General features: G+C 34.8%; 5 protein-coding genes across 9 annotated transcripts in view; 3 read left to right on the forward strand and 2 right to left on the reverse strand.

The window, feature by feature from the left end:
* gig (TSC complex subunit tuberin) overlaps positions 1–19,163 on the forward strand; it is a 39,096-nt gene extending 19,933 nt beyond the window's left edge. Inside the window, exons 16-22 of one of the 3 annotated variants that reach the window (XM_074171463.1) lie at positions 62–286; positions 3,638–3,919; positions 7,078–7,410; positions 10,029–10,570; positions 14,580–14,798; positions 14,927–15,097; positions 18,453–19,163. In XM_074171463.1, the coding sequence (XP_074027564.1) occupies positions 62–286; positions 3,638–3,919; positions 7,078–7,410; positions 10,029–10,570; positions 14,580–14,798; positions 14,927–15,097; positions 18,453–18,647 (1,967 nt within the window). In that variant the 3' untranslated portion in view covers positions 18,648–19,163. Of the gene's footprint in view, positions 1–61; positions 287–3,637; positions 3,920–7,077; positions 7,411–10,028; positions 10,571–14,579; positions 14,799–14,926; positions 15,098–18,452 lie in introns of those variants that run through there. The other 2 variants (XM_074171465.1, XM_074171464.1) reach the window with 2 other exon arrangements.
* The window catches only part of LOC111510203 (myrosinase 1), a 408,217-nt gene that overhangs the window by 36,022 nt on the left and 345,635 nt on the right, over positions 1–26,560 (reverse strand). The gene's annotated exons all lie outside the window — the stretch shown is intronic.
* On the forward strand, positions 19,903–20,386 carry mRpS33 (mitochondrial ribosomal protein S33). Its single transcript, XM_023172112.2, has one exon. It carries the CDS (start codon positions 19,979–19,981, stop codon positions 20,336–20,338), a length of 360 nt encoding a protein of 119 aa, XP_023027880.1. The 5' UTR covers positions 19,903–19,978; the 3' UTR covers positions 20,339–20,386.
* On the reverse strand, positions 20,583–22,520 carry CNPYb (FGF signaling regulator protein canopy b). Of its 2 annotated transcripts, XM_074171467.1 has the most exons (4): positions 22,313–22,520; positions 22,063–22,223; positions 21,556–21,902; positions 20,583–20,900 (listed from the first exon to the last, which is right to left on the reverse strand). In XM_074171467.1, exons 2-4 carry the CDS (start codon positions 22,166–22,168, stop codon positions 20,712–20,714), a joined length of 642 nt encoding a protein of 213 aa, XP_074027568.1. In that variant the 5' UTR covers positions 22,169–22,223; positions 22,313–22,520; the 3' UTR covers positions 20,583–20,711. The 2 variants fall into 2 exon arrangements, with proteins under 2 accessions (XP_074027568.1, XP_074027567.1); XM_074171466.1 differs by having other exon boundaries at positions 22,063–22,520.
* On the forward strand, positions 23,005–24,168 carry LOC111515915 (nuclear movement protein nudC). Of its 2 annotated transcripts, none has more exons than XM_023172114.2 (2): positions 23,005–23,178; positions 23,231–24,168. In XM_023172114.2, the coding sequence occupies exons 1-2, from the start codon at positions 23,072–23,074 to the stop codon at positions 23,988–23,990; spliced, it is 867 nt and encodes a 288-aa protein (XP_023027882.2). In that variant the 5' UTR covers positions 23,005–23,071; the 3' UTR covers positions 23,991–24,168. The 2 variants fall into 2 exon arrangements, with proteins under 2 accessions (XP_023027882.2, XP_023027883.2); XM_023172115.2 differs by having other exon boundaries at positions 23,013–23,178; positions 23,236–24,168.

Consider the following 26,560-nt stretch of genomic DNA (forward strand, 5'->3'; position numbering starts at 1 on the left):
TTGCAGATAATTGCTACATTAATAACTGTGTGTTGATACCTGTATGTTAATTAATTTCTAGGTGACATGTCGTGGGTAATGAGAATTCAAAATCAAATATCATTCACACATTCAATCTACGACTTTCCCCTGAACGAACTGTCGACTTTATTCATGCCATCGTTATACCCGGAAACCTCCCCATCTTTAAGGCCACCTTTGAGGAGACAGTTTTCCGAAGACCAGGTTAATCAGGATGAGGACAAGGGTAGCTTGGCGGCAATGGGATCAAACAGTAGTTTGCCAGGTACGAATGAAGTATTCACAGACTTGGTAAAATTTTTAACGGGTCCAAGTTGATTTTACTTTTTTGATGTACCACGGCCCCAAATTACGACACGCGGAGCCTGCTGTTTGTATAATTTTGAAAACTGTTTTGGTCAAGGTAGATGGATAGATGAATGGTTTTTTGTTAACAAAATACTCTTCCTCCTAGTAGGTGTTCTTCTGGCTGAGTAAATCCTAAATGAATATCAACCGGCATCCGATACGATGGATCACAGTATAATCGTCATGTCTTGTGTTGCCAATTAATACAAGATGATTCTTTATAAATTTCTGACATTTTCTCAAACGTAGAGAGAAATGCAATGTAATAATAATTATAATAATAATATAATATATTACAGGGTATGCTTTACATTGTTATGCAACATAAAACATAAAAGTACCCTTCCCAACAAAGAAAACACAAAAATTTTGGAAAAATGAATTTATTATTCAACATAATATACACTTTTCCCAGCGACGTTCCCGTCGTTGGAAACTCTTAGACTGCTGTGCCATTTTTTCAAGTTTGGAAACAGAAATTAATCCGAAGGAGTTAAATCTGGCGAATAGGGTGTATGTGGTATCAATTCAAACCTAAATTTGCTAATTTTAGCCTTTGCGAAGGCCTCAAAGATGTATAGGTTTGTAGTTTGCAACTCTAGGAAATTCAACAATATTACCTGCATCAAGCATTTCTATATCACATTCATTAGAAGCACTTTGGAATATGCTTCCATTATCTGGTTGAAACAATGAAATAATTCATTATGTATTGTTGCAAAAAAATCTAATATTTTTGTAAAGAAAATGAATTGACGCTTTTCTCTCTCATTGACAAAAGGGCCATTAAGTCTTCACATAGTTTGTTGGAAAAATTTTAGACTAGCGACAAATTCTCTAGTTTAGAGTGTAACGAACAGATGGCGATATCGTAGAATCCCATTGAAAAAGTTAACTTTGCAATTGTGGACCGACAAGGAAAATAATTTTGATGGCAGCCTACAAACAAATCGACCAGAATAGTGTAAGTGCATTAAACAACAACATATGTATTCTAAAAACAGTTTATTGTGTGATTTTCACTAGATAGTTTTACAAAAACGCAACACGTGTTTCGCCATACAATGGCTTCCTCGGGCGTGTCTTAATAACTAATTCTATACATTAAATGCTATATATACCTTATTCTACAATTTGAAGTACCTGAATTTCAAGTACTTGATTTTTTTACCTAAGTTTGTAATGAATTTAATTACCTGTGCTTATGTTCCATTTTTCACATTTGAAAAAATATTCAGTAATGGGGAGTTATTTAATTCTAATTGATCATTCAGTAAATTACCCGAATTCCTGAATCTATTGATTCCTAAACATGTAACACATCGTATTCATGATTGAACATTAACTTTATTTATAGCAACTATACATCTTTTTTTTTTAATCAATAGAACATAAATAAACAAAGACAAAACATAAATCACTTAATGAAATCTAATTCAACACTCTCCCTATTTCATTAAGATCTAAAATATTCAGTTCGGAACGCAGAAATTCAATCCTGTCTCTTGATAAAGGTTTTGTCATAATATCAACCAACTGAAGTTCAGATTCCACGTATTTGACAGAAACCTTTCCACTTTTAGGAAACTTGTACACGAAATGAAATTTACGTACGGAAAAGTTGACAGGAAAAGCATTTTCATTGAACGTCAAGAAATAATAGCATGGAGAAGAAACTATCTAAGAAAAATTGACGAATTTCGGAAGCTCAAAAAAAAATTGTACTTCATGGACGAGACATGGGTTAACCAAGGACATACGGTCAAAAAAGTATGGCAGGATGGTAATATAACAAGTGCACGACAAGCCTTTATTGAAGGTTTGTCAGTTGGGTTAAAACAGCCATCTGGAAAAGGTAGTCGTCTGATAGTTACGCATATAGGAAGCGACAGTGGATTTTTATCAAATGGTGAATTAATATTTAAATCTAAGAAAACAGGCGACTATCATGAAGAGATGAATGCGGAAGTGTTTGAAAAATGGTTTGAAGGCATCATTCAACTTGTGGAACCTGGGTCTGTCATCGTCATGGACAATGCCCCATACCATAGTCGACATTTAGAACCATTACCGAAACAATCATGGAAAAAAGCAGCAATTCAAGAATGGTTAATTAATGAGAACATCCAATATAACAAAGATAGTTTAAAGGCAGAACTACTTCAGCTAACAAAATTACACACAGACAAATATAAAAAAATTCGCAGTGGATGAAGTGGCGTTGAGTCGTGGAATTACAGTTTTAAGGCTACCACCATACCACTGCGAATTAAACCCAATAGAATTAATCTGGGCGCAAGTAAAAGGATATGTGGCACGAGAAAACAGAACATTTAAATTAGTGGACGTGCAACATCACCTACAAGAAGCTATTCGAACTGTTTCTGCAGAAGACTGGAAGAAATGCATGCAGCATGTTTTAAAAGAGGAGCAAAAAATGTGGGACGTAGACAACCGTATTGAACACAATATTGAACCAATCATAATTCACTTTGATGATAGCGGTAGCAACAGTGACGAATCTGAGGTTGAAGATTAGACGAAAATTTGTACATTTACATTTACATAAATTCTATTATCAAAAATTTGTAATTTGTATTTTCTAGTACCCCTGACTACAACGATTAGGTAAATTACGATATTGCAAAGTTTTAATGAAACAAATAAAAAATGTGTATGAATATTTTAACTAATTGTACTAATAATTTTTCTTTCATTCTTAACCCTCTCAAAAATTAATAAGCACGCCCCCGATTTGCTGTCAACTGGGCTTACTTCTACTCTCAATCATTATTGGTTTTAGTTTAGGTAAAAAATCAGGTACTTGAAATTCAGGCACTTCAAATTGTAGAATAAGGTATATATAGCATTGAATGTGTAGAATTAGTTATAAAGACACGCCCGAGGAAGCCATTGTATGGCGAAACACGTGTTGCGATTTTGTAAAACTATCTAGTAAAAATCACACAATAAAGTGTTTTTAGAATACGTTAGTTATGGATTTTCATCAAGTATCGGCTGATTCCATCATACAACAACAACATTACGTCGCTTTGAAAACCGTAGAGAGAAAATATCTAAATTTCAATCCAGAACTTTGTAACTTTTAAAAAACTTAAAAAAAAAAAAAATAATATCGATATAGGGGGAGGTGTAAAAAATTGATGATTTTTTAAAAAAGAAGTATACCCTGGATTCATTGAAAACCATAATTGAAAAGTGTGAAAATAGGCATCGAATGAAAATCCTATTTTCTACATATTTGAAGGTTCTCCCAAGCAGGCACCGTCTCGACAAAATTCCCACGAGAGTGTCGAAGAGGACCTCGACTGTTTGTACGACGATGGATCGAGATCAAGAAATCCAGTTCGTAGATCGAATTCCAGTCCAGAGATGTCGGCTAGCTGGAAAAATCCGTTTTTGCATCAGAAATTAATGATGGACGACGACTGCAAAAGTTCGGACGATGATGGCGGAAAGAAAAACAAAATGTATTCCAAAGATATGAGGGTTAGCTGCGAAGCTATACCCGAGGAAATAGCAGGATCTGGTAAGTTTGATTCGCTTAGAGACAAACATTTGTTTCTACAGATCTGAGACGAACGTGTCGGGAAGTATAGGACATGATTTCTGATAAATTGTGAACTGTGAACAAGTAGTTTTTCTAGGTCTGCACGGCATTGGAGGCTTTGTTCAATTGATATCAATTTATTTAGTGTGAAAGCTATTTTCTGTTTTTTTTTTTTGGCCGTGGTCTGCAGGTTTTTATGCCTGACGTTTCGTCTACTACTGCGGTAGACATGATTAAAGGGATGATGCTGTAACGGTCGCAGTGCCCGAATTGGTGCACGTGAAGTTTTTCCGTTCCGAACTCGGTAACTAAGATGTTAGTATTTGACTCATGTTTCATATTATTATTATTAGTGGGCTTGGCTTGGTTTCTTTTAACTCCACTTACTGACCTTCTGTATCTGTCATGGTATGTGTAGGCCCACAGCGCTTAGGCCATATGTGACCCATTGTACATCCTCCCGAGGAGTTGTCCTCCTAAGTCATCGTCCATCCTATCCTTTTCAGGAAGGTGGAGACTGGGAGGTCTCTGGGAGACTGAAGGTCACTGGAAGACATCTCCTTCATATTGACTGTGTCTCTCATGAGATACTCATTTTGAAACTCAAATATTACGGTATTAGAGGGGTGGCATTGAAGTTATTCAGTTCATATTTAGAAAATAGAAAACAATGTGTAACTGTTAACCAAAGAAACTCGGACTTTCTACCTATAAAACATGGTATCCCACAGGGGTCAGTGCTTGGGCCATTCTTATTTGTAAGTTGTATAAATGACCTATGCAACTTCCTATTATTACCCAATAAAAGTGTTCTATTCGCCGACGACACTACTTTGATGTATACATTTAAGGACAGGTAGCCAAATTTTATTGATGTTCATTGTCTCCTATTTTCTATCGAATATAAAAAAAAGAAGAGACAATGAACATCAATAAAATCAGACTACCTGTCCTTATAGATTCACAAACGACGTCAGGTCATGCAATTGAGAGAAACCAAGCCACGCTCACTAATAATAATATAAAGCCAGATTCAAATACCAGCATCATAGTTACTGGATTCGAAACAACAGGATAGATGGTAACGACATAGATGAAGTCATAAGTCAAATTGATAGTGAGTAAAAGGCGAGGCACACAATCAGTGATTCTTGTTAACCTGCTAATCTCATCTGAAACAGATTTATTTCGAAAGAATTGTTGTAGTACTCTCTTAAAAAAATAAGGTGAATTTTCATTTTTTTCTTGTCCCCTTCAAGGTAGTCCCCCTCAGATCTAACACACTTGCGCAAGCGTTTTTTTCAATTCCCTTCAATCTTGGAAAGTTGAAAAATTCGCAGAGGACCAAATCTGGTTAATACAGTGGCTGAGGCATGATTGCAGTGTTGTTTTTGGCCAAAAAATTAAAAACAAGCAATGAGCAATGCTCAAAATTGTCAGTTATGGCCCTTTTGAGCAAATCTGGATCGGCTTTGATGTCATTCAACAATTCCTGAGCGATTTTCATGCGACGGTTTTTTCCTATCATACGGGAGCCCAAGCGGGGATTTCAGGATTTACTAAAGCGCGGCAGATTAATATACAGGGGGATACCTTGTACTCTGTTAAGTACCTCCACCAAATATGAGCATCATATATAAGGCCGCCCGTGAAGGATAAAGGATCAGATTAGTAAAAAAAATTGATCATCAGAAATTCTCGAGCGGGTCAGATTAAGATAGGAGTTAATTACATGCTAAAAAGTGTATATTCCAGTATTGTAACAATTTGAGAGTGACGTAAAGAAAGGGAAGGGCAGCAAAGTTTTAAAAAAACAACGTCATCTCGACATTCTCGAGCGTAGCAAATTTTTTTATTTTGAAGGAATAACAAAACGTCGTCGATAAAGTTTAACGCGTGCAGCTGTATGATACCAATATTTCCCTCTCCGCGTTTCTATTCCTTTTTCACTTTTTATCTATCTATTACTCTCTCACTCTTTCCCCACTCTGAATTCTGTTGCCATGACGCCATCACAGCTGATTACAGAGACTCGTTCGTGATGGAGATGAAGATTAATTAATCAATTGATTACAAAAAATTAAATTTTTGTAAGCAATTTTTTTTAAATGATTTTCTTATAAATTCAAGTATTCTATTTAAAAAGCACACACTTATTTATTTGCATGCTATTTCCTGAGCTTTTCAATTTATTGAGTTCAATGATTTAAAATAATTGAAAAAAAATATTATTTTCTGTCAGATTAGGCGAATCCCTCTAGATAATCGTCAGATTATAAGACAGCACGTCTAGAACATAAAGATGAACCATATATATCTTGATCTGACGAGCTTGAGTATTTCAAAATGGCGAATTTTTTTGCACGTTATAATAATGGCCGCGAGTTTGCGTCAGATCGAAATCGTCAGATTGGGTGCACTTAATACCCACTCAGAAAATCTGACGCGCTCGATTGAATTTCTTTTCTTTTCACTTTAAACCCTTACATACAACCACCCGCATCATGCAAACGATCAGATTAACGTACGAACATTTAATTAAAATACGTAGGACATTGATGCTATCAATATCTGACGCGCTCGAGTATGTCCATGCAACAGTGTTTTTTTACATATTTAAAAATCTATAGCCGCTTGCCCCGCCGATGAAAAGGTATATATTATATAACATTTTTTTCTTCTTATCATCTAAGCTTTGCAACCTAATATGTCTCTATGACGCTCGAGTAAATCCCCATAGTTGGCCTATTCAATTCCTAATTAGAACTCAAAAATTACAGAAGAGGGTACAGTCTAGTCCATGTCCGTTTTTTTATTCTTGAAACCCCTCAAGCCTCTAATATATATTCAATTTCTCAACCAAACCTAATTATAGAATACCTGAAATATATAAATGTGTTTGTAATCATCAAACTGCTTGTTTATGTGGTGGACCTTTGTATTTTAATATTGTATGAATTGAGATCATTGTACTTATACAAAGAGATTTTTCAATTTACCCACATATTCATCATAAACTGCAAAATTGAAAATGTGCACAATTTTTAATAATTTTCGACTATTTGTAACATTTCCATACTTTTGCATTTTCAAACTTCCAAATAGTGAAAAAATGTAAAATGTTTCCCCTCTTTAAGGTACGACTCCACCATCCAATGATCCTCTTCAAGTCGAAAAAACGGCTCAGACTTCCAAAAACCTCCTCAATTCTTCCTATCACCCAACCCTATTAAGTTGTCATAGTTATCCCGGTTCCTCTCCTCCGAAAGAAACAAACATTGCCCCAAAACCGTACCAGACCGTACCACCAACTCCTAACGTTTCTACCTTCAGTGGTCAACAACCAGATTTCATGAAGAGACCAACTAACTTGCCGAACTTGAGTAGTTTGGTTCCGTTGAGCAGTAAACCACCGCAGAGTCCTACTCAAACTTCTCCGAGATTGGGAAGACATTTGCTCAGTAGAGATGGTATGTATGCATTGTGTAGAACAGGGAGTAGATGTTGCCACATACACATTAGCAGAATGTTCAGTCATTGAAGGGAGTGGTGTGGTTTGAGTACCAGTATTTGTAACTAATAATGTATCGTTGATTCAATTCTCGATAGGTCATAACTGTGTCTATCAGAAATATCAAAATACTAGTACTCCTAACGACACTGCCAGGTATAAAATTAGGGTCACTCCGTTTTTTCCGGATCTCTTCCTGATGTCACATATTTTACAAAGTCCTGGCAGTGTATTTAGTTGTTCTGTTTTGTATTGAGATCATTAACTTTAAGTTAAAAGTATTTTGTTTCAAATTAACATTCAATAAATTGAGGATCCTAACATTTCAAATTAATTTCTCTCTTCCGCTATTCATCTATCTATCTATCTATCTGAAACTGCATGGTACCTAATATACATCTCACAAAATTTCCTTAGAAAAATAACAATTTCGAAGCTGGTTTTTGTAGATCCCAATAACATTTTGTATTAAAAATATCTCCTTCACTTGCAAACGCCTTTCAATTTGACAACAGATTCAAAAGGTGAGTAAAATCCTTGATTAACTCAAGGCGTGTTGAGTGGTTGATGCTTTCATACTAATATTTAAAAAATCTCATGGATCCCAACTTGAGACAAATCAATAGATTTTACAGAATAAAAAACAGGTTATTGTATCCACATTAAGAAGGAAAAATTTTAAGAGATGAAGACATTTTTTCAAATTCAGTAGTATTCTACATGAAATCCATGTATCAAGCAGCACCCATGAAGTTAGTGCCAGTCCTTGAAGACCTTATAACACGATCTCAAAAACGCCTCTGTTGATAAGTCAAGTCTACTGATGATTCTAGATACAATTAAGGTTACAAAACATAAATACCAATAAGAGCATGCTTTACGAGTTCTTGCTCAATGCTTTTTACAAAGGCTAGTGGTGAAAGGACCATTTAAACAACGACATATGAAAATGGTTTCAATTCCCGGACATGCAAGGGTGGGAAATTGGGAAATTCCCCATCAATGGATCAAATTTACTATTCAACATCCAAAAATTGAGCCATGGTGAATATTGCATGGTTGGTCAACCAGTATGTCATATTTGCCTAGTCTTCATGATGAGGTCTTCAAGTTAATTATCGATAACAGAATTGGATGCCTATCTACAATTGAAATTAATGAAAGTCTTCCGCCCATACTATCCTCTTCAAGAAATGGAGAGAGTTTCGTAAAGAGGTCAGGAGACTTTTTTTCTTACTTTTTCAAAAGTTTAGGATTGACTATAGGTATTGGTTGGTTCAAAAGTTTTTGCGCATTTTAATGTTATCTATTTTTGTAGCTCCTTATCTTAATGTCGTGGTAGGTATATACTGATCAATAGAGAATTTTGTACTCTATGCATTGATGCTGTTAACTTTTTACACATTTTATTATTTTTGCCTCTTTTCGACTTATTACTAAATGATGTTGAGCGATTTTTGGCCAGTTTTTCCTTATGAATTCAAATTGAACCGAAAAAGCCAAAAAATTAAAACAGGTATTTGGCAATGGTAGTGTTGAATATTACTGAAGTTCTTTCCCAACACCAAACAGTTATTTTTGACACCTCGACCTTGAAGATGATCACCAAGTCATCATCTTCAAGAGGAAGATTAAACTGTTCGACGTTGGTTTGCGAAATTTCCTTTCGGAGATTTTAGCTTCGAAGATGAGCCCCGATGTGGTTGACCTACAGTAATCCAGAATCTGAGGACGCTAATAGAGACTGACCCATCACAAACGGTACCTGGGACGGCGGAAGGACTGGGCGTCAGCTCCCATGCGGTTTTTGATGGTCTAAAACCTATTGGAAGGGTCAGAAAGCTCAAAAAAGTGGGTGATCCACGATTTGAACGATCTTTTTACGTCTCAAGGTCTATTCTTCTTTGCTTTTGTGCAACCAAAACTATCCTTTTTTGGATCGTCACGTTTGATGAAAAGTTAGATCCTCTACGACTACAGGAGAGGGTTAGGACAGTGGTTGGACACCTATGACACTTCTCAAAGGCGAATATTCAACAAAAAAGGATCTTGGTTACTCTATGATGGTGGGCGGCTGCTGTGAATCACTATTACTGTCAGCAATCCGGCTAAACCACTGCCACTCACTGTCTAGATGAGCTCACAGATGGCTCATTAGTTGAAGGATCTTTTTGGTGTTCAGACATGTGTTCTGTACATGATAGTTTGTACTTAGTACACATGAAGGATAATCTGTATTACCGTGTATGCGCCTCTCCCATCTCAAGGTCAAACAATTGTTATGACGTCACACACACACACATCCAATATCTCAGACAAATTATGAATACATTCTCAGCTATGCACCAGACATATCGTTTAAGGTCACCCTAATTGCACTTGTCATTAATTAGTCATTAATGACATCATAGTGGTGAGGGGGAGGCTTCGAACCGGCTGAATTCTCTTACTATGCTCTCATCTTTTCAAGCGCTTCGATAAAATTTCTCATCAGCGGCATTCTAATCAACCCATAATAACCCATTTCGTTTCGAAAATCAACTGCTCTTCACATAATGAGTTAGTATTGTTTTACAGGTCGTGAAATTCAAAAAAGCTCCTCGTCCTCAATTTTAGAAAAGAACACCTCCAACGTGAATCTGAACCTTGCAAGGGAGAGAGCAAGGGAACGTAAAAACAGCGGCAGTATGGAGCGCCTCAGCAGCCTGGAACCAAACTTAATGCAGAAAAGAGATCGTGTACATACAATTTCTGTGATGAGCCCAGTAACCCGTAAGCCACGGTCAGAAACCTTTCGTTCCCATACGAAATCTAAAGAAGTTCCAAAAAGTGGTATCAATCCAAGTTTCGTATTTTTACAGCTTTATCATCAGGCTAGCTTCGGAAGCAAGAGTGAGAGACCCATCTTGGTGGAGAACAATGACATTGCGTTGAGGGCTGTGAAAGTTTTGGACAGTATCGCTCCATATGAGACGCACAAGATAGGTGTGGTGTATGTGAGAGAGGGTCAAACGAATTCCGAGGTGGAAATTTACAAAAACAGATTTGGTTCCTTAAGGTACGTCGAGTTCTTGCAACAGCTTGGAACTTTGGTTAAGCTCGAAGATGTTGATCCGCAGGTGAGAACAGATTTTGAAGTAGCACCTTGAAATGACGGAAATTGACTACCAGTTGTATTAATTCTCATCTTCACAGTTCTAAATGTTATTCATTTCAAGAAATGAAAATACCCTTGTTAATTTTCTATTGAACTTTGAGACCATAACATTGTAAATATGAAATTAATGCTAAGCAACGATAATGGACGTAATAGCAACAAAATATATTACAGAGCCTACAAAAATGAAAAAAATAAATTTAATTTTTTCCAGAAATTAGATATGCAAAATTGGGATTTCGTTGATTGTAACGAATTGGGTATAAACAAAAAATTTTTGAAATTTATTGACATACTCAAGTCATGTATGGAAAATTGTTTTCCTTTCAAACAAAAAAATAACAACAAACAAAGCAGTAAAACATTCTGGTATACAAATGAGCTCCAAACCATAAAAAATCAATTACAGATCGTATCAGAACTATGCCAAATTTCTAATGATATACATATTAAAAATGTAAAAAAAGAATATCAAAAAGTATACAAAGAAAAACAGAAAATTACAAAAAGAGAGTTTAATAACACGAAAATAAAGGATTCGAATAATATTAACAAAACTATTCAACGAAAGTCATTTTTTGTGGAGTTTTTTATCGACCTTTTTTGGGTAATTGTTACCTTCCACAATCTGAAAAAATATAAAAATTATAATGGAGAACTTTAAACAAGTGTAGAAGGGCAAACTTTTTAGTTTACCCCGATAAGTTACTGCGTAAAATCAAAGTATTTTTCACAAAGAAAAACCTATTTATCAGTAACTTGTCGTATTTAACAATTTTACCTATCAAAAAAATTATTAAGAAATAATACTTATCTTTTACGTTTCGGAGGCCAAAATCTGCCTCCGTCTTCAGAAATGGATAAAAAAAATTCGAATATATACGCAGTTATTCCTTTTTTGATAGCTTATTTCTTTACTTCTTCGACAGATGTCAAAGAAGTTTTGAAATATGAAATTATGTCAATGTTGTTGATTGACAACTGAAACATTCGATGTAATACAAGATACTCTCCGATATCAGTTTGTTGCCATTTCGCCGCTATCCAAAGTTTTCTTCAAGATGGGTAGCCAAGTACGGTCTATTTCTAAGGAGCTATTCGAGATACAATTTTCTCCAGACATGAGAATATACACTGATTCTTTTAGCTTACGTCTCTTAGAGTGAGGCTCATTGGTAATCTTTCTTGTCCTATTCCATTCCGCCCGATTTTCACCGTCTGATTTTAAAATGTGTTCTGATAATTTTGATCCTGTCAATTGTCTATTTTTTATATAATCTTGATGTTCATTCTCACGCACTTTCAATGGTCTTGAGGTTTCACCAATGTAACTTTTACCACAAGAACAAGGTATTTTATAAATACAATTTTTTGTTTTTTCTTCAGTGTTGTTGGGTTTTGTATGTGTGAGTATAGATCTTAGTGTATTTTTTGTTTTGAAAGTAGTTCTAACATCATATCTATTTCCAATTCGTCTTATTTTTTCAGATAGTCCTGGAATGTAAGGTATAACGTTAGTTGTAAAAGTTGTCGTTGGATGTTGAGTCGGTAACTGTTGAGTTGGATGTTGTTGAATTTGTGAAGCTGTTTGTATGTTCGTTTGGTTTTTAATTGACTCTTTATTTTCTATTGAATTTATTGTTGAATTTATGAAAGAATCTGGATAAGCGTTATCTTTCAAAACAGATTTAATTAATGATATTTCTTTATTGAGATTTTCAGTTGAATTGCATATCATTTTAGCTCTTTTGTAAAGGCAATTTATTATACTTTTTTTAACACTCGCATGATGATTTGATGTATAGTGGAGATATCTATTTGTATGTGTTTTCTTCCGATAAACATTTGTATCAAATTGATCTGATGACTTCTCCAACATTACATCAAGGAAAGGGAGTCGACCATCTTGTTCAATCTCTATTGTGAATTTTATTGTCGGCTCCCGCTCGTTGATATAATTCAAAAAAATATTCAGGTCATCATTGTTTCTATTCCAAACAGCATAGATATCGTCAACGTATCTCCACCAAACTTTGGGACTATTCTGATAAGTTTCAACAAAAGATTCTTCAAAATACTCCATATATATGTTACTTAAGATGGGAGATAAAGGGGAACCCATAGCCATGCCAAATTCTTGTTGATAGAAATCATCTCTATATTGAAAATAGGTTTTGTCTATACATAATTTCAAAAGTTCTAATATAGAATTAACATCCAACTTCTTTCGATGTTTTAAAGTTGAGTCATTTTCCAACCTGGATTTGACAATTTGAAGTTTGAAGTTTGCCCTTCTACACTTGTATAAAGTTCTCCATTATAATTTTTATATTTTTTCAGATTGTTGAAGGTAACAATTACCCAAAAAAGGTCGATAAAAAAGCAGACGATATACAGTGTGTAACAACGAAAACTTAACAGAGCCGTTTTTTAATATAAAAAGTAAGATTTTTAAAAAAAGCTCGGACACGTCGATTTCTAATTAAAGGGGGATATAAAAAACTTAAATAAAGCCTCGTTTATAAATTATATAAAGAATATCTGCCTGGAAAACGCATTTTATAGTATAGACGAATTCTTATCATTTGACTTCAACACCAACTAATATTTTGAATTTACAATCTACGTAGACAGTGATATTTATATTGCAATTGTTAACATCTCATTTCCTTATTTGAATATTACTGGAGTTTTTTCCCAACACCAAATCGTTATTTTTACACCTCGACACGTGTTTCGATCACCAAGTGATCATCTTCAAGAGGAAGATAAAACTAAAAACTACTCAAAACTAAAGCTACTTATACTAATCAGGTACATCATACAGGTAGGTAATCAGTAATACCACCCATACAAGTGGACCACCTTAAATTAATTTTACAATTGGCCTTTCTATTATTTTACAATATGTCCTTATGTATGTTTAAATGTTACAGCTATATATAGAACAATTTTCAGCTATATAAAATTAGTTTCACAATATTGCCTATCTAAATATATTTACAATGTGTCTTTTTGTAGTAATCAGTAAACCCAACAATATTATTTCAACAAGCTATTTAGTATGCTATTTGGTATTGGTCCGTTATCGTTATTCATAATATTATTGTGTTTACTTATTTCTACACTCTCATAGGCATCTAGTTGCCTGTTGTTGTTAACTTGTCTAACTAATCTTAAAGAACTGAAGTCTATGGAATGGTTTTGTTGCAAAATATGATGGGCGACTGCCGATTTTTCAGGTCTTCCATATTTCAAGTGTGCTATGTGTTTCTTATCCTTATATCTTACTTTGATAGATCTTTTTGTTTGTGGTTCAATAATTATTTTCCTTTGTGTATTTCCAGTGGAACTTCGATTGTTTTGTCATTTTATATCATTACTTGTGAGGCATATACTATACGTAAAGTTCAATTTCATCAAATTAATAAAAAAGTCTGCATACATATGGTCTATAACAATTTATTTTATGATTTTTGTTATATGTTCGTTCCTTCAATCTTACATAATGATACTAGAAAAACATACATTTTTTCGTCAATTGGAAATCCAAAAAAATCAATGCCGACATCACCCTGCAAATTACAGCAATCCACAGCTCGACTCTTGTTCATTTTGAAACACGACACGAATTTTTCACAAATACAAAACCACCACTTACAACGACTCACTCTGTAATAATATTCCATGCCTCAACTTGGCTCGCTTGGTAAACGCCTCAACGCGTCGGTTGCGCTGTAATTCGGCCGCGCATGAAATTCGAGGTGGGGAATTTCGACCCAAATATGGCGGAGAGTGAACTTACTTGTGTTTGCGATGTTAAGGAGCGGTAAAGTTTGTGGTAAAAGCAAAAAAAATCTTCTCTGTGCCCTTAACTGCCCCCTTTACTATGTTACTATGTTTACTATACGATGGTTTGGGTTACTTTGTTTGTTGGATGGACAGAGTTTACATTATCGACATTTTTGAAGGTTTTCTTCCTGGGAGGACTAGACCAGCATGGTAACGATGGAAAGTTTGCCTATATTTGGCAGGATGATGTTATTCGAGTAATGTTTCACGTTGCCACGATGATGCCCAATAAAGAGTCTGATCCTTTTTGCAATAATAAGAAAATGCACATTGGAAACAACTACGTTACTATTGTTTATAATGACAGTAAAGAAGACTTCAACATATCTACAATAAAGGTAGCGATGATTTGTTTGCTCTACTAATTTTTAGTTTTTCAATGAATTTCAGTGAATTATAATAAAATGCTCTTATGATCCAAGAACATATTGTACCATTTTCTGATTTTGTATATGCATTTTTTCAGGGTCAATTTACATTTGTGTGTATTGTTATCCATCCTCTGGACCATGGTATCAACAAAGTTGTTGTCAAAGTCAAAGAAGAATTATCCAACTTGGTTCCGGTCAGTGAACCTAAACTTGTATCTGATCAAAATGTTGCTATATTGGCCAGGCAGCTGGCATTACACGCCAACGTAAGAATTACTTATTTGATTTGATTTAATTTAGATTTTTGTCCGTTTTTATAAGTTAACTATAAAAGCTTAGTGAATATATATTCAGTTTAATCGAAATAGGCGCCATTTGAATCAGTACACTTTTGCCAACGTAACACAAGTCGATTACTTCCGTAAACATGAAAATTGCGTGCTCGACATTCGATGAAGTCGACGAAGGCCTTTTTTTTCCTGATTCTGATCGGCGAAGTTTCTAACGGGTGATTTTTAAGAGGTATAGGATTTGATTTTCAAAGCAACACAAAACATTTGAAAAAATTGATGGAATCGATAAAACTATCAATATAATTTAATTTTCTTATTAGTAAGTGGGCTATGCTTGAAGACGGGCAGTAAACAAATCTAAAGGAATGAACTTTAAATGTTCAAATCCGTCTCGGATATACCTACACGGTAGGCTGAATGGACTGACGCTTATCAGAAAACAACTACTCCACTGGCTAATACCACGAACGGCGTTGGAATATATCCGACAGGCAACAAAAAGTCGTCAATCATCACACGGTAGCGCTCGCCATTCACAGTAACGTTTTGGCCATTCTCGTCTTTGAAGAAGTACGGCCAGATGATGCCAAAGACCTATAATCCACACCAAACAGTGAGTTTTTCCGGATGCAACGGTAGCTCTTGCAATGCTTGTGGCTGGTCTTCACTCCAGACGCGGCAATTTTGCTTGTTAACGTATCAATTCAACCAAAAATGAGCCTCGTCGCTGAACACAATTTTTCGATAAAAATGGATCTTCCTCCAACTTTGCCAGCGCCCATTCACCAAATGTTAGACGTTGTGGGAGGTCGTGTGGCTTCAATTCTTGCACTAGCTGTATCTTATAAGGTTTTACACCCAAATCCTTTTGCAAAATTTTCCGTGTAGTGGAGTAACAGAGGCCCAATTGCTGCGAACGGCGGCGAATCAACATTTCACGGTCATTATGAACACTGGCGGATATAGCCACAATATTTTCTTCGGTCCTCACTCTACGTATGCGTGTTGGTGGTTTAATGTCCAATAATGTAATAAACTGGGTTCGAAATTTAGTCACAAGCTTCCAAATAGGTCCCTCAGTAGGCCGACGACCCATAAATTGAAAGAAGTGCACGATGTACTTTCTTCGCCAAGCATGAATTTTGATAATAAAATTCAATAATTCATTTTGATAATGAAATTCAAAATTCAATAATTTGCAAGCGTTGTTCATTCGTAAGTCGATTTATGGCTAAATTATAGACCAAACTGAAATAATTTGACAATGACACAAGACACGATTCACGTGATCTGTCAAAAACAGTGTTGTCAAAAACATACCAGCAAAAAAATCACTCATTAGCAGTGAGAAAGTTATCGAAGTACTTGAAAAGATGTGTCGGGACTGGTGATAGGTAAATTATTAACCAGATGGACTCGGCGTTTATCAATAAGAAATTGTATTAAAACGAAACACAACGACGAACAAGACACGAAAAAGAGAATTACAGGGTAGCCTTGAGAAAATAACGCTAAGTCTTTTCTCGATCAGCGAGGAGACTCTAGAGCGGGTTCAGTTCTCGGCGGAAACCCTAGAATAAGAAATAGTTTCCGGCCGAAATCCCAGAACAGAATGAATGCCTCGGCCAAGAAGTGTGTCCGAAGTAACTCTCGAAAAATCATCACTGGCAATGGTCGGGGTCATAAATATAGTCAAAAAGGGTCAACCACTTGGGCCCGAATTCTTTTTCACGAACCATAAAAGTGTTAACGATGAGTACCAACTCGAAACATCCCAAGTGGTGTCGTTCTAAATATTCAACTGTTTTTGGGCAGTAAACTTTCGTTTCGAGAGAAGAGAGCATGTCAATGATATGCGATGGGAGAATATGAAAATGATAAGTTTAAAAAAAATCTGTTTTTCCGTTAACCAACTGTCGCACCTCTACGAACTACAACCCTCAGAAGTCGAAAGCTGAGGATTAACGAGGTATTACCTTTTAACGTGTGATTCTTAACACGGATAAAAATTAAAATAAAAGAATTAACGTAAAAACCCAAGCAGATGGATATTTTGGACGACTGCTGGATGATAAAGTTATAAAAGTCAATTTTCTAACACAAATTTATAATACAAAATAAAAATCAATAAAGAAATGAAATGTTTGTAAACTAAGTAGTTGTAGGAAAAACCCTACAGATGGTAGTCGCGAGGTCTGAGGGGTATGGAGCAGGATCGGACCTCTTCTGTTGACTAGTGCTGGCTGTTGCTGACGCAATTTTTGATACATTTCGTCGATTTCCTGTGAAGGTTTGCCTGAATGGCTCATCAGTGTCCAACCACTTTCCTGAATGTGTCCTGTTGTCGTAGAGTAGTCTTTCTCAAAGTAGGCGATAACGCCCCCTTGTGGGCGCCGGAGGCCTAAAGGGTGGCAGTAAACGGCTCAGAGAAGATTGGGGGGCGTTGAAGCGGTTTAGGGGGCGATGGCTAATTTAAAAATGTTTTTTTTTGGCTTTTAACACAAACTTTACCGCTCCTTTACGCTTAAACGCGCGTTTCATCGTGTAACGCCATCTAGGGGATTAGACAGTAACTATTTCCTGTCCGATAGTTGTCAAACTGTACAATAGATGACGGTAAGCTTCAATGCGAAGCCAGAAGTTTCTAGTCTCCATTCTCGAAAGTACTAGGCCCGCCCGCTGCCTCATATAAAAGCGCGCGCGCTCATTCCCATCATCGTATTTGTGTGAATGGGGATTTAGTGCTGTGGCAACGTTGCTAACTAAGAAGAGAAATCGGTTGCAGATTACCGAACACTGTGACTTACGGCTGTTTTTGAGTAAATTCTAGCCTGATATTAACAAACTTGTTAAAAATCATCAAATTCATCCTTCACATTAGAATAGTTTTAAAATTCTAATCGAAATGTTTGTTTTAATAGCACGAATAAAAGTTTTCCTAATATTACAAAATGGTGTTTTATATTACCCTCATCAGAAAGACTTATTTTCACATGACACACATAATTTAATTATTAAAATAATGATTGCGATTTTGATTCTTAAGATGAAGTAAGGTAAAAAAATTTGGGGGGCGCTAGAAAAAAATTAATTGTCGAAGTGGGCGGTAGACAAAAATAAGTTTGAGAATCTCCATCGTAGAGGATTCAATTTTCATCACAAGTGACGGTCCGATACGTATATACGACACAGTAGAATAAATTTTAATTGAGATATGGAGTTACAAAAACACATAACATTAAAAACGACAAAGTTTTTGAAACAGCCTTATAATACATTGTTTTTTCATTATGACATTGTTTTTTCATTATGTCATTATTTTTTTTAGTTGGCATCTTTGGTGGCGAGATCACTGAAAAACCATTCAAGTGATCCTTATGCATCGAACTGGTTGGAAAGACTGAGGAAAATAAAAAATATACGTAACAAAGTGATGCAGGATAGAAAAAATGAAGAGAACATACAACAGGCAGAAGAAGGCAAGGGCAACAAACAAATGGAAGATTTTACAGATTATACATAAACATTCATGAATATTTGAGTCCCCTCCGCTGTTTAACCTTTTGAGAATAATATATAGCTGTGAAAGAAATTTGGTTATCTTCTATGAGATTTTATATGCTATTTTATTTATTTTCTATTATGTGAAGTTGATGAGAAAGAAAAGTCATATATGCAATCGTGTGAATTATCATTGTTTTAAATTTTTGGAAATAAATCCATCAAAAATACTTTTCCCAGAAATACAATACTCTTTTCAGCCCACGTTTAAGTTGGCATCTTCAGTTTTCTTCATCTCCTGAAGACGCCAACTTGGTTAGTGAAACGCGCGTCGAGAATAGTACTGCATTTCTGGTGATTGTGAAAAGCGCTTGTTTTTGGATTCTTTCCTCGCAAGAGAAATACCTTTTATTTTAGGAATGAAATGAAAACCATGCCGCTTCAACTTTGTCAATAATTGATTCCTTCTATGCGACCTAGTTTGTGATGTATCGATTAGATGAAATTTGTTTTCAATAAAAAGTTGTTTTGCCACAAATATCGTTTCTCTCAATCAATACATGAAATACAAGAATGGAATATTCATTGTTGTTCACTTTTTGACTTTATTTAAACATTTTAAATAACACTGGAGTGCCTAGTAGTCAAAAAGAAATAATTTTTTCAGTACTTCCAAAATAATCTGAGTGAGATATATGTCTAATTGTACTTGAGGATTGTTAACGTCTGGTGTTAACTATCATTTTTAGTTGATTAATTTTCCTTAATATTGAGAATGTATAGGTATATTTCACATCAATTTCAATGTATTCTCTATACACAATGATCATTTTCGAATTCAAAGTTGAAATGGGGTACTTTTCAGGACCGCACTGTATATGCACTAATATGATAAGACTTCGCTCCTGATTACATATAATAATTAGAGAGAACTTCGAAACCACTATGTGAGTTCTGTTTATGAGTACCTACTCTTCTTAACAATGACGGCATATTATGGACTTGCTATTGAAGAGAGACCATTGATTCCAACAACTGAAATTCACGTCCTGTCATTTACGTCTCTCTCACTTAATGTCAATACAACGACACGATGTTGTTGTTGCACATTTCATTTTGAAAATTTTGAGATTTGATCCGTCACACAGTGTTGTGGCGCAGTGGTCAAAACGATATGTAATGCGCAGGTGAACATCATGGGTAGTCTATATTTTCATGTCTATGAAATTTAAACAGTCACAGAACACTCAGAAGGTGTCCACTTTGCGAGTGTTCTATGATAATTTTCGATTGACCATGCTGTTTGACATATATCATGACTTAACCTAATTATTGAATTTAAAAGTCTTAAAAATGAGCAAATACGCCAAATATTCGGATTTAATAAAACAAACTACGGAATATGCTCGAAGAATGAATAGACTCAGTAACAGAATATTTGGAGAAGTAGTTCGACCAACAAACTCAAAGTCTATGAAAGTTGTTAGATTATTTAGTGAAGAACCAGTTCATTTACGTAAAGAAGTTCATAGCTACTATCCTCGGCATGTCGAAACTGGAAAACTGATGACGAATTTAAGATATTACGGTTTATTCCGAGATGAACACGCAGATTTCAATGATGAAATGGACAGAATGCGGGCTCTCAGGGGCAAGACGAAGCACATACGTAAAACTAAGGCAGAACGTGAAAAAGAAAAAAGTAGTTCATGATGTCAATAATTAAGTAGTCTATAGTGTCATTACACTTTCATAATCCTTGTTGTTTTGATTCCTCTTATATTTCATCATGAATTATTAACGCTTGCAAGACTTGCCTGTGCAGAAACTTATGCATATGTATGTTGGATATAATTCAATGTCCGTACATGCATTGGCTGGATAAGTAGTTATTTTGGGCAAGCATTAGCCAGATACCACTTTGTAGGCATGTGAAAACTGAGCTCAAGTCAAACAGTTATTGAATAATATACAGTTTTTTACACTTTATTACGCCAATGGTATTTTTAACTATAATCACACAAGTTTGTCTTAAAAAGACTTACACTAATACAAAACACACTTTGATCTTGATATGGAAATAAAATTACAATTCCTGTTTGGAAGCAGGCCTTTTGCTTCCAGTATCTCCCTTAGGATTTTCATATAGGCATTTGGAATCTAGATTTTTCAAAGCACGATCTTCACAGAGATATTTCTTCAGAGATTCCTTCCCTTGGTGATGGAAATACCAGTCTTCTATGTCTCCTTCATTTTGTTCAAGAAGGGTTTCACACTGAAAAATAAAAAACTTTGAAAATATGATAGAATTGAGGGATGGATGAAAGTCCATTAAAACGAATTAAAAAAACACTTCAATGTGAGATTTCCACTTGAAATTTTACAAAACTGCGACATGTGTTACGCTATACGATAGCATCCTGGGGCGTAACAATGTTTCTACAAATTATGTGTCGTTCTTTTATAGTAATTTGAATCATTATGAATATTACTTGATAAATTCATTACCCAAACTATTTACTGATCTAAGAACAACTCACAAGACTGGAGAATAACGAATAACAATTTTTAGCTGGGCTATCATTTTACCTACTTTTCAAATATGCCATTATTACCAATTTCCTCGTTGCAAACTAAATTCAATAAATATACAAAAAACAAAAAATATTGTGAGAAATTCTCTAAACAGTTTTACAAAATGGCAACACTTGTTTCGCCATAGATTGGCTTTTTCAAGCATGTCTTCATACAAAATTGACAAATACACCCAGCCGCTGGGCTGTACTAATAAAATAGAATAAGATATCACCTACATATCAGGCCGATATGTAGGAGTAGGATAACATCATGTATCGCTAGATGTAGAACTGGTCAGTGTTTGACCATAGCAGTCTATGCTGTTGGCATTAAACAAAAGAAAAAGTGATCACCTGTGTCTTCATATTTGTGATTTCTGCACTTGGTTTATCCCACAACTCATAAGGGATTCCCAATTCCACTTTGACTCCTTTATCAACCAAGCCATGTAGAGTTTGGAATGTTTGGCTCATGCCTTTGGCGAACCGTGTGCTGTCTTGTCTCTCTTTGTGAATGTTGTAGTTCAATATCCTTTCACAAACACCATCTAGTGACTCAACTAATCTCAGCTCCGACTTTTTATATTCCTTCTTTTTTTTTGGTTTTACATCATCAACGGCATATCCCGTTTCAATCACTTCACTTGTTTTTCCTGTTTCTTCCAGCCTTTCTTGGAGTTCAGTTGCAAGGATTTTGCATACTGGAAACAGTTTATGGTACATAAAAAATGAGAAGAAAGAAGGAAATCTATATATAACCTCACTATTTTTTGAAAACTACTTTGCAAAGATTTCAGCTGCAAAAAACTAAAACAATGAGAGGTGATGCAACATAGAACATTTTAAAGTAACTAATTTTACCTTCACATCTATCAGCATATTTCACACCATCATCATCTTCTGAATTCGAATGAATTTCTGCAAATGTGAAGAAAACCACAAACAAAATTCGATATATATTATTCATGTTTAATTTGGTGTAGGGATGAGATTCCAACTGGTTTTTTTATTCTGACTGAAACCTACAATATCATTGGAAGACGGAATTTTGATAAGATACCCAAATCATCAACGACCTTTAACATTACTACATTCAAAACCTCAGAGTTACCTAATGCAGATTTCAAGACTCTAGACACAATGTTAGTTTCTGGCAGAATATTTCAATTTTGGATAGGCCTTTTCTGTAAACTTATAGAAAATGGGAGGTTGAAGTCCGTGGGTAGATTGATATAGCCCAATATCGTATGACTGGAATACCATTCGCCCTGTATCGCAGTATAGAAGTTAACACCAGCACACCTGTATATAAATTTCATTGGTTTGTTCGGAGTTGTTTTCCTATGTCACTCCATTGTTCGTTTATACGAACTATGATGGCACTTTCGTTCAACGATTATATACATGTTTATCTCAGAACTAATTCTAACTATAATTGGGATTTTGTTCTATGACCCATTGTTAAGAAGCGACGTTATTCTACGATCTCGTAAACGTGGAACTTGGCTCCCGTCTTTTGTATAAGGAAAATAATAACCTCAGTTCTCACTTTCTATAATATAATTTAAAAACTCCGACTTTGAACTCAGAATTCAGACATTAATTCATTTAGCCTCACAAATATAAATTACCTAGTAAACAATTTGCTAATTGGCCGTACAATTTTGGTAATTGAATATTTTGACTCCTAGAATTTGCTTGTAAAACATTATAATACAGATAACCGCATGTGTTTCTCTCCATCCTTTTTTAGTCACCGATTAGATGGTTTCATCGTAAAGCCTCGTCTTATATATGATGTCTATGATCGAATGTCAAAATACTTTTTTCAAACAAACTGGGAAATTATAACGTGCAAAAATTTTGCAAAATGAGTGGAAGTCGCCCAAATCATGATGATATGCTATTTGAAATGTTGAAGGAATGTAAAACACTTCCACAGTTTCTAGATGAAATTTTTGGATTTTTACAAAGAAGGTATGAGTTTACTTGGATAACATTTAAAGATCTTATATTAACAATTTCTTAGAACAGATTTTTATTCTATTTCTGACGAACCTAATGCTGCTGTGGGTTTACCTGAAGGATTAGCTGAAAATTTAGTAAAACATACTTTTCATAAATGGAAACCTCACACATCAGAAATGATTTACACAGGCCAAGAAATTCCTGTATCCTCCGAAGAAACTGTTAAGATTGGCGATGAAATTGTCAATGAAGTTATATCTACAACCAAAGAACCAAATGCTAATGGCGATTGCAGTTTCAGTAATTCTGAATGCTACAATGGAAGTAGGTTTGATAATTACTGTTGGTCCCAAAATATTACGGACATAGATATTGTTATTAAGATCCCGGAAGGTGTGAGAAAAAAGGATTTGGAGGTCAAAATTCAGTCGAGTAAAATCTCAGTGAAACTACACGACGGTACTTTTTTACTGAACGGAGACTTGTGTCAGAAATGTAAGGCAAATGAAGCTATATGGTCTTTAGACACGAAGAAGTTACTTATCCATTTATCCAAGTGTCGGGAGATGTGGTGGAACTGTCTTTTAAAGAGTGAGCCGGAGATAGATGTTTCAAAAATAGATTGCTCAAGACCATATGAAGACTTACCGGCAGAAGCTCAGGCTAAAATTGAAGAACTTCAGTGGAATCAAGAGAGGAAACGGTTAGGCCTTCCAACATCCGAGGAACTCATTTTACATGACAAGCTGAAAAAGGCGTGGAATGTGGAGGGGTCCCCGTTTAAAGGACCCTTTGATCCTAGCTCTGTTCAAATTGGTTAGCGAAAAAATATATTTCTCCAACTTTCATCCAAGATTTTATATTGAACTCATTTGCAATTTTTTATAACAGAAAATCATTCAACAGTGGAAGTGACAGATAGTTTTGATGATACAAATCTATTTATCTTGGGGTTGAAACCATTGAAATGGACTATATAATAAACTCATGAAAACTGAAGAGTTTTTTTTACCAATCTTATTGTTATTGTAGTACTATTACTTAGTGTCACAGTTGATATAGTATTTTCTTCAAATATTGATTATATTTTCAAAATACAACTTCCAGATTTCAATAAAGCTTCTGTTATGGCTACTTTTTTTTCCTCGGGTTTTGAAGTCGCATTGATTACTAAGATCACTTATAGTCGGTCCAGAAAGCAGAGAAACTACAGCAGTATATCTATATATATATATATATATATATATATATATATATATATATATATATATATATATATATATATATGCTGAACTGGTTTTTCCGGGTATTTGATCCGTGTATGTGATATTACCTCTAATTTCACCGACGTTTCGACAAAATCTCATTTGTCATTATCAAGGTGTGCTGTTACGTGTTCAGAAGTTTGTTGACCTTGCTCAACTCACTTCTTACTATAATGGTAAAATGGTATTCGTTACGTGTTCAGAGATAGAGTAGTCCATAAACCCTCTACTACCTACTATTTAAATGTTGTTGAGTTTTACCTGAGTTCTTCTTCTTAGTTGACCTCATCTCCCCGTTAAGGTATCGAATATGAAATCTGAAGTTTTCACGGATAGGAATATGCTGAACTGGTTTTTCCGGGTATTTGATCCGTGTATGTGATATTATCTCTAATTTCATCCTACGCCTATTAATACTAACTTCAACGCAATATGAGAAAAACCGTCGGCCGCCTCTTTTGATGTCGTTTGTCGCAAATCACTATTTTGATGGCTCGTTAACGGCGACCTCAAGGGACATAGCGGGTCGAAATATCTCAGTGACTTTGTGGATGAATTGCAGTACCACTTGCTTGCATTCTTGAAATTCTCTCACTCTTAGATAATACCGAATGGACTATAGATCAGTGTGTCTCAACATGTGCTCCGCGGACCCGTGGAGGTCCACGAATATGTGTATGGGGGTCCGCCGCCTTATCTATGGACATTTGAATTAATAAATAAGTGCTATTGGATAGAAGACCCTTTCAACACAGATATTGAAATGTTTTGAAAATGTCCCTGATTTCAAAAAACTTATATTCACTGGGTGATTTCTAAACAATTTGGTAAATACCTTTTTTTCTTGGATAAAATTCGAGGAACAATAGTCACCCATCTGAAGATTATTTATTAAGCGATCGGTGTAAGTTGCATGAAAATCCGATTACTGATTGCGAAACTATGAGTAAAGTCGTTTCAAGTGGGAATGGATTCCTCTTAACAATCAAACACATCCAATATCGTAGATCTCACAATCGACAGGATAGCTTGGGAAGAGAAAAATAAAAAAAAATATTTAACACATTTATTGAACGTTTTTTATATGAATATATATCTCTTTGCAAAGAGTAGGTACATAGTATTTTCATTTATAATCAGATACAAATATAAAACATTTATATGATTATGAATAACAAACATGGAACTGGGTGAATCAATTTGGTGGATGAATACATTAATCTATATTTAATTTTAATGTAATATGTATGATGACCTTTTGAATTTTCACAATATCTGACACTATGAATACAAGTTATTTTAGGTTGAAAAAATCCTTCTGATTTTATAGATCTTTGTACGTGGTAATCCATAAACATTTTCCATAAAAAAGCGTGGATGACAAACTCAAATATGATTACTTTCTATTTGAGAAAATATTCAAAAAACTTTAAACAACAATCTGACCTCCCTTCATTATATGCTAATATTTACATCTATCTTACCTATATCTCATCCAGAAATATGCATGAGCATGATGTTGAGGTTATGTCATTTATCCATCCACCAAAAAGATAAGCTGGTGAAAATATAAGTAAGGATCCATACATACACTGTGTCTCAAATAGTCAAGTTTAGCAGAAAACTTTTCAATATCCAAGATCATGAAGAGGCATTTGTTGAAAAGTAGTAAATTTGTTGATTTCTGGTCTTCATTAAATTTTCATATTGAAGTAACTTCACACCTTGCATCATATAATTGAGAATGTTTACTAACAACTTTAGAAAATTATATTCTGTTAAAATTTATATTAAGACTCTGTTGTTTTTTGACATCCACTTACAAACTATTGGGACACATTGTAAAATAATTGGTATTGTCGCGTTCACCGACTAAATTTGTACCTAATGAAACTATCACAAACATGTCTTTTTCTACATCTAGATCCTAATTGAATTTATACTTTGTTGAACATTAAGAACTTTTATTTTTGTTTATGGTAATGTTTACTTCGATTTTTAATTAAAAAAAAAAGAGGTCTGGGACTCGGATCTTTAGAGAATTTCTTTTCGAAAATCACTTCTGCTTGATTCTCTCCTAATAATGCCAAAATATGTTGAAACATATCCATAGGGTATTGAAATTA

Source organism: Leptinotarsa decemlineata, unplaced genomic scaffold (genome assembly GCF_025532065.1).
Source record: "Leptinotarsa decemlineata unplaced genomic scaffold, Ldec_3_MD MMD2_tig00000010_RagTag_RagTag, whole genome shotgun sequence".
NCBI lineage: Eukaryota > Metazoa > Arthropoda > Insecta > Coleoptera > Chrysomelidae > Leptinotarsa > Leptinotarsa decemlineata.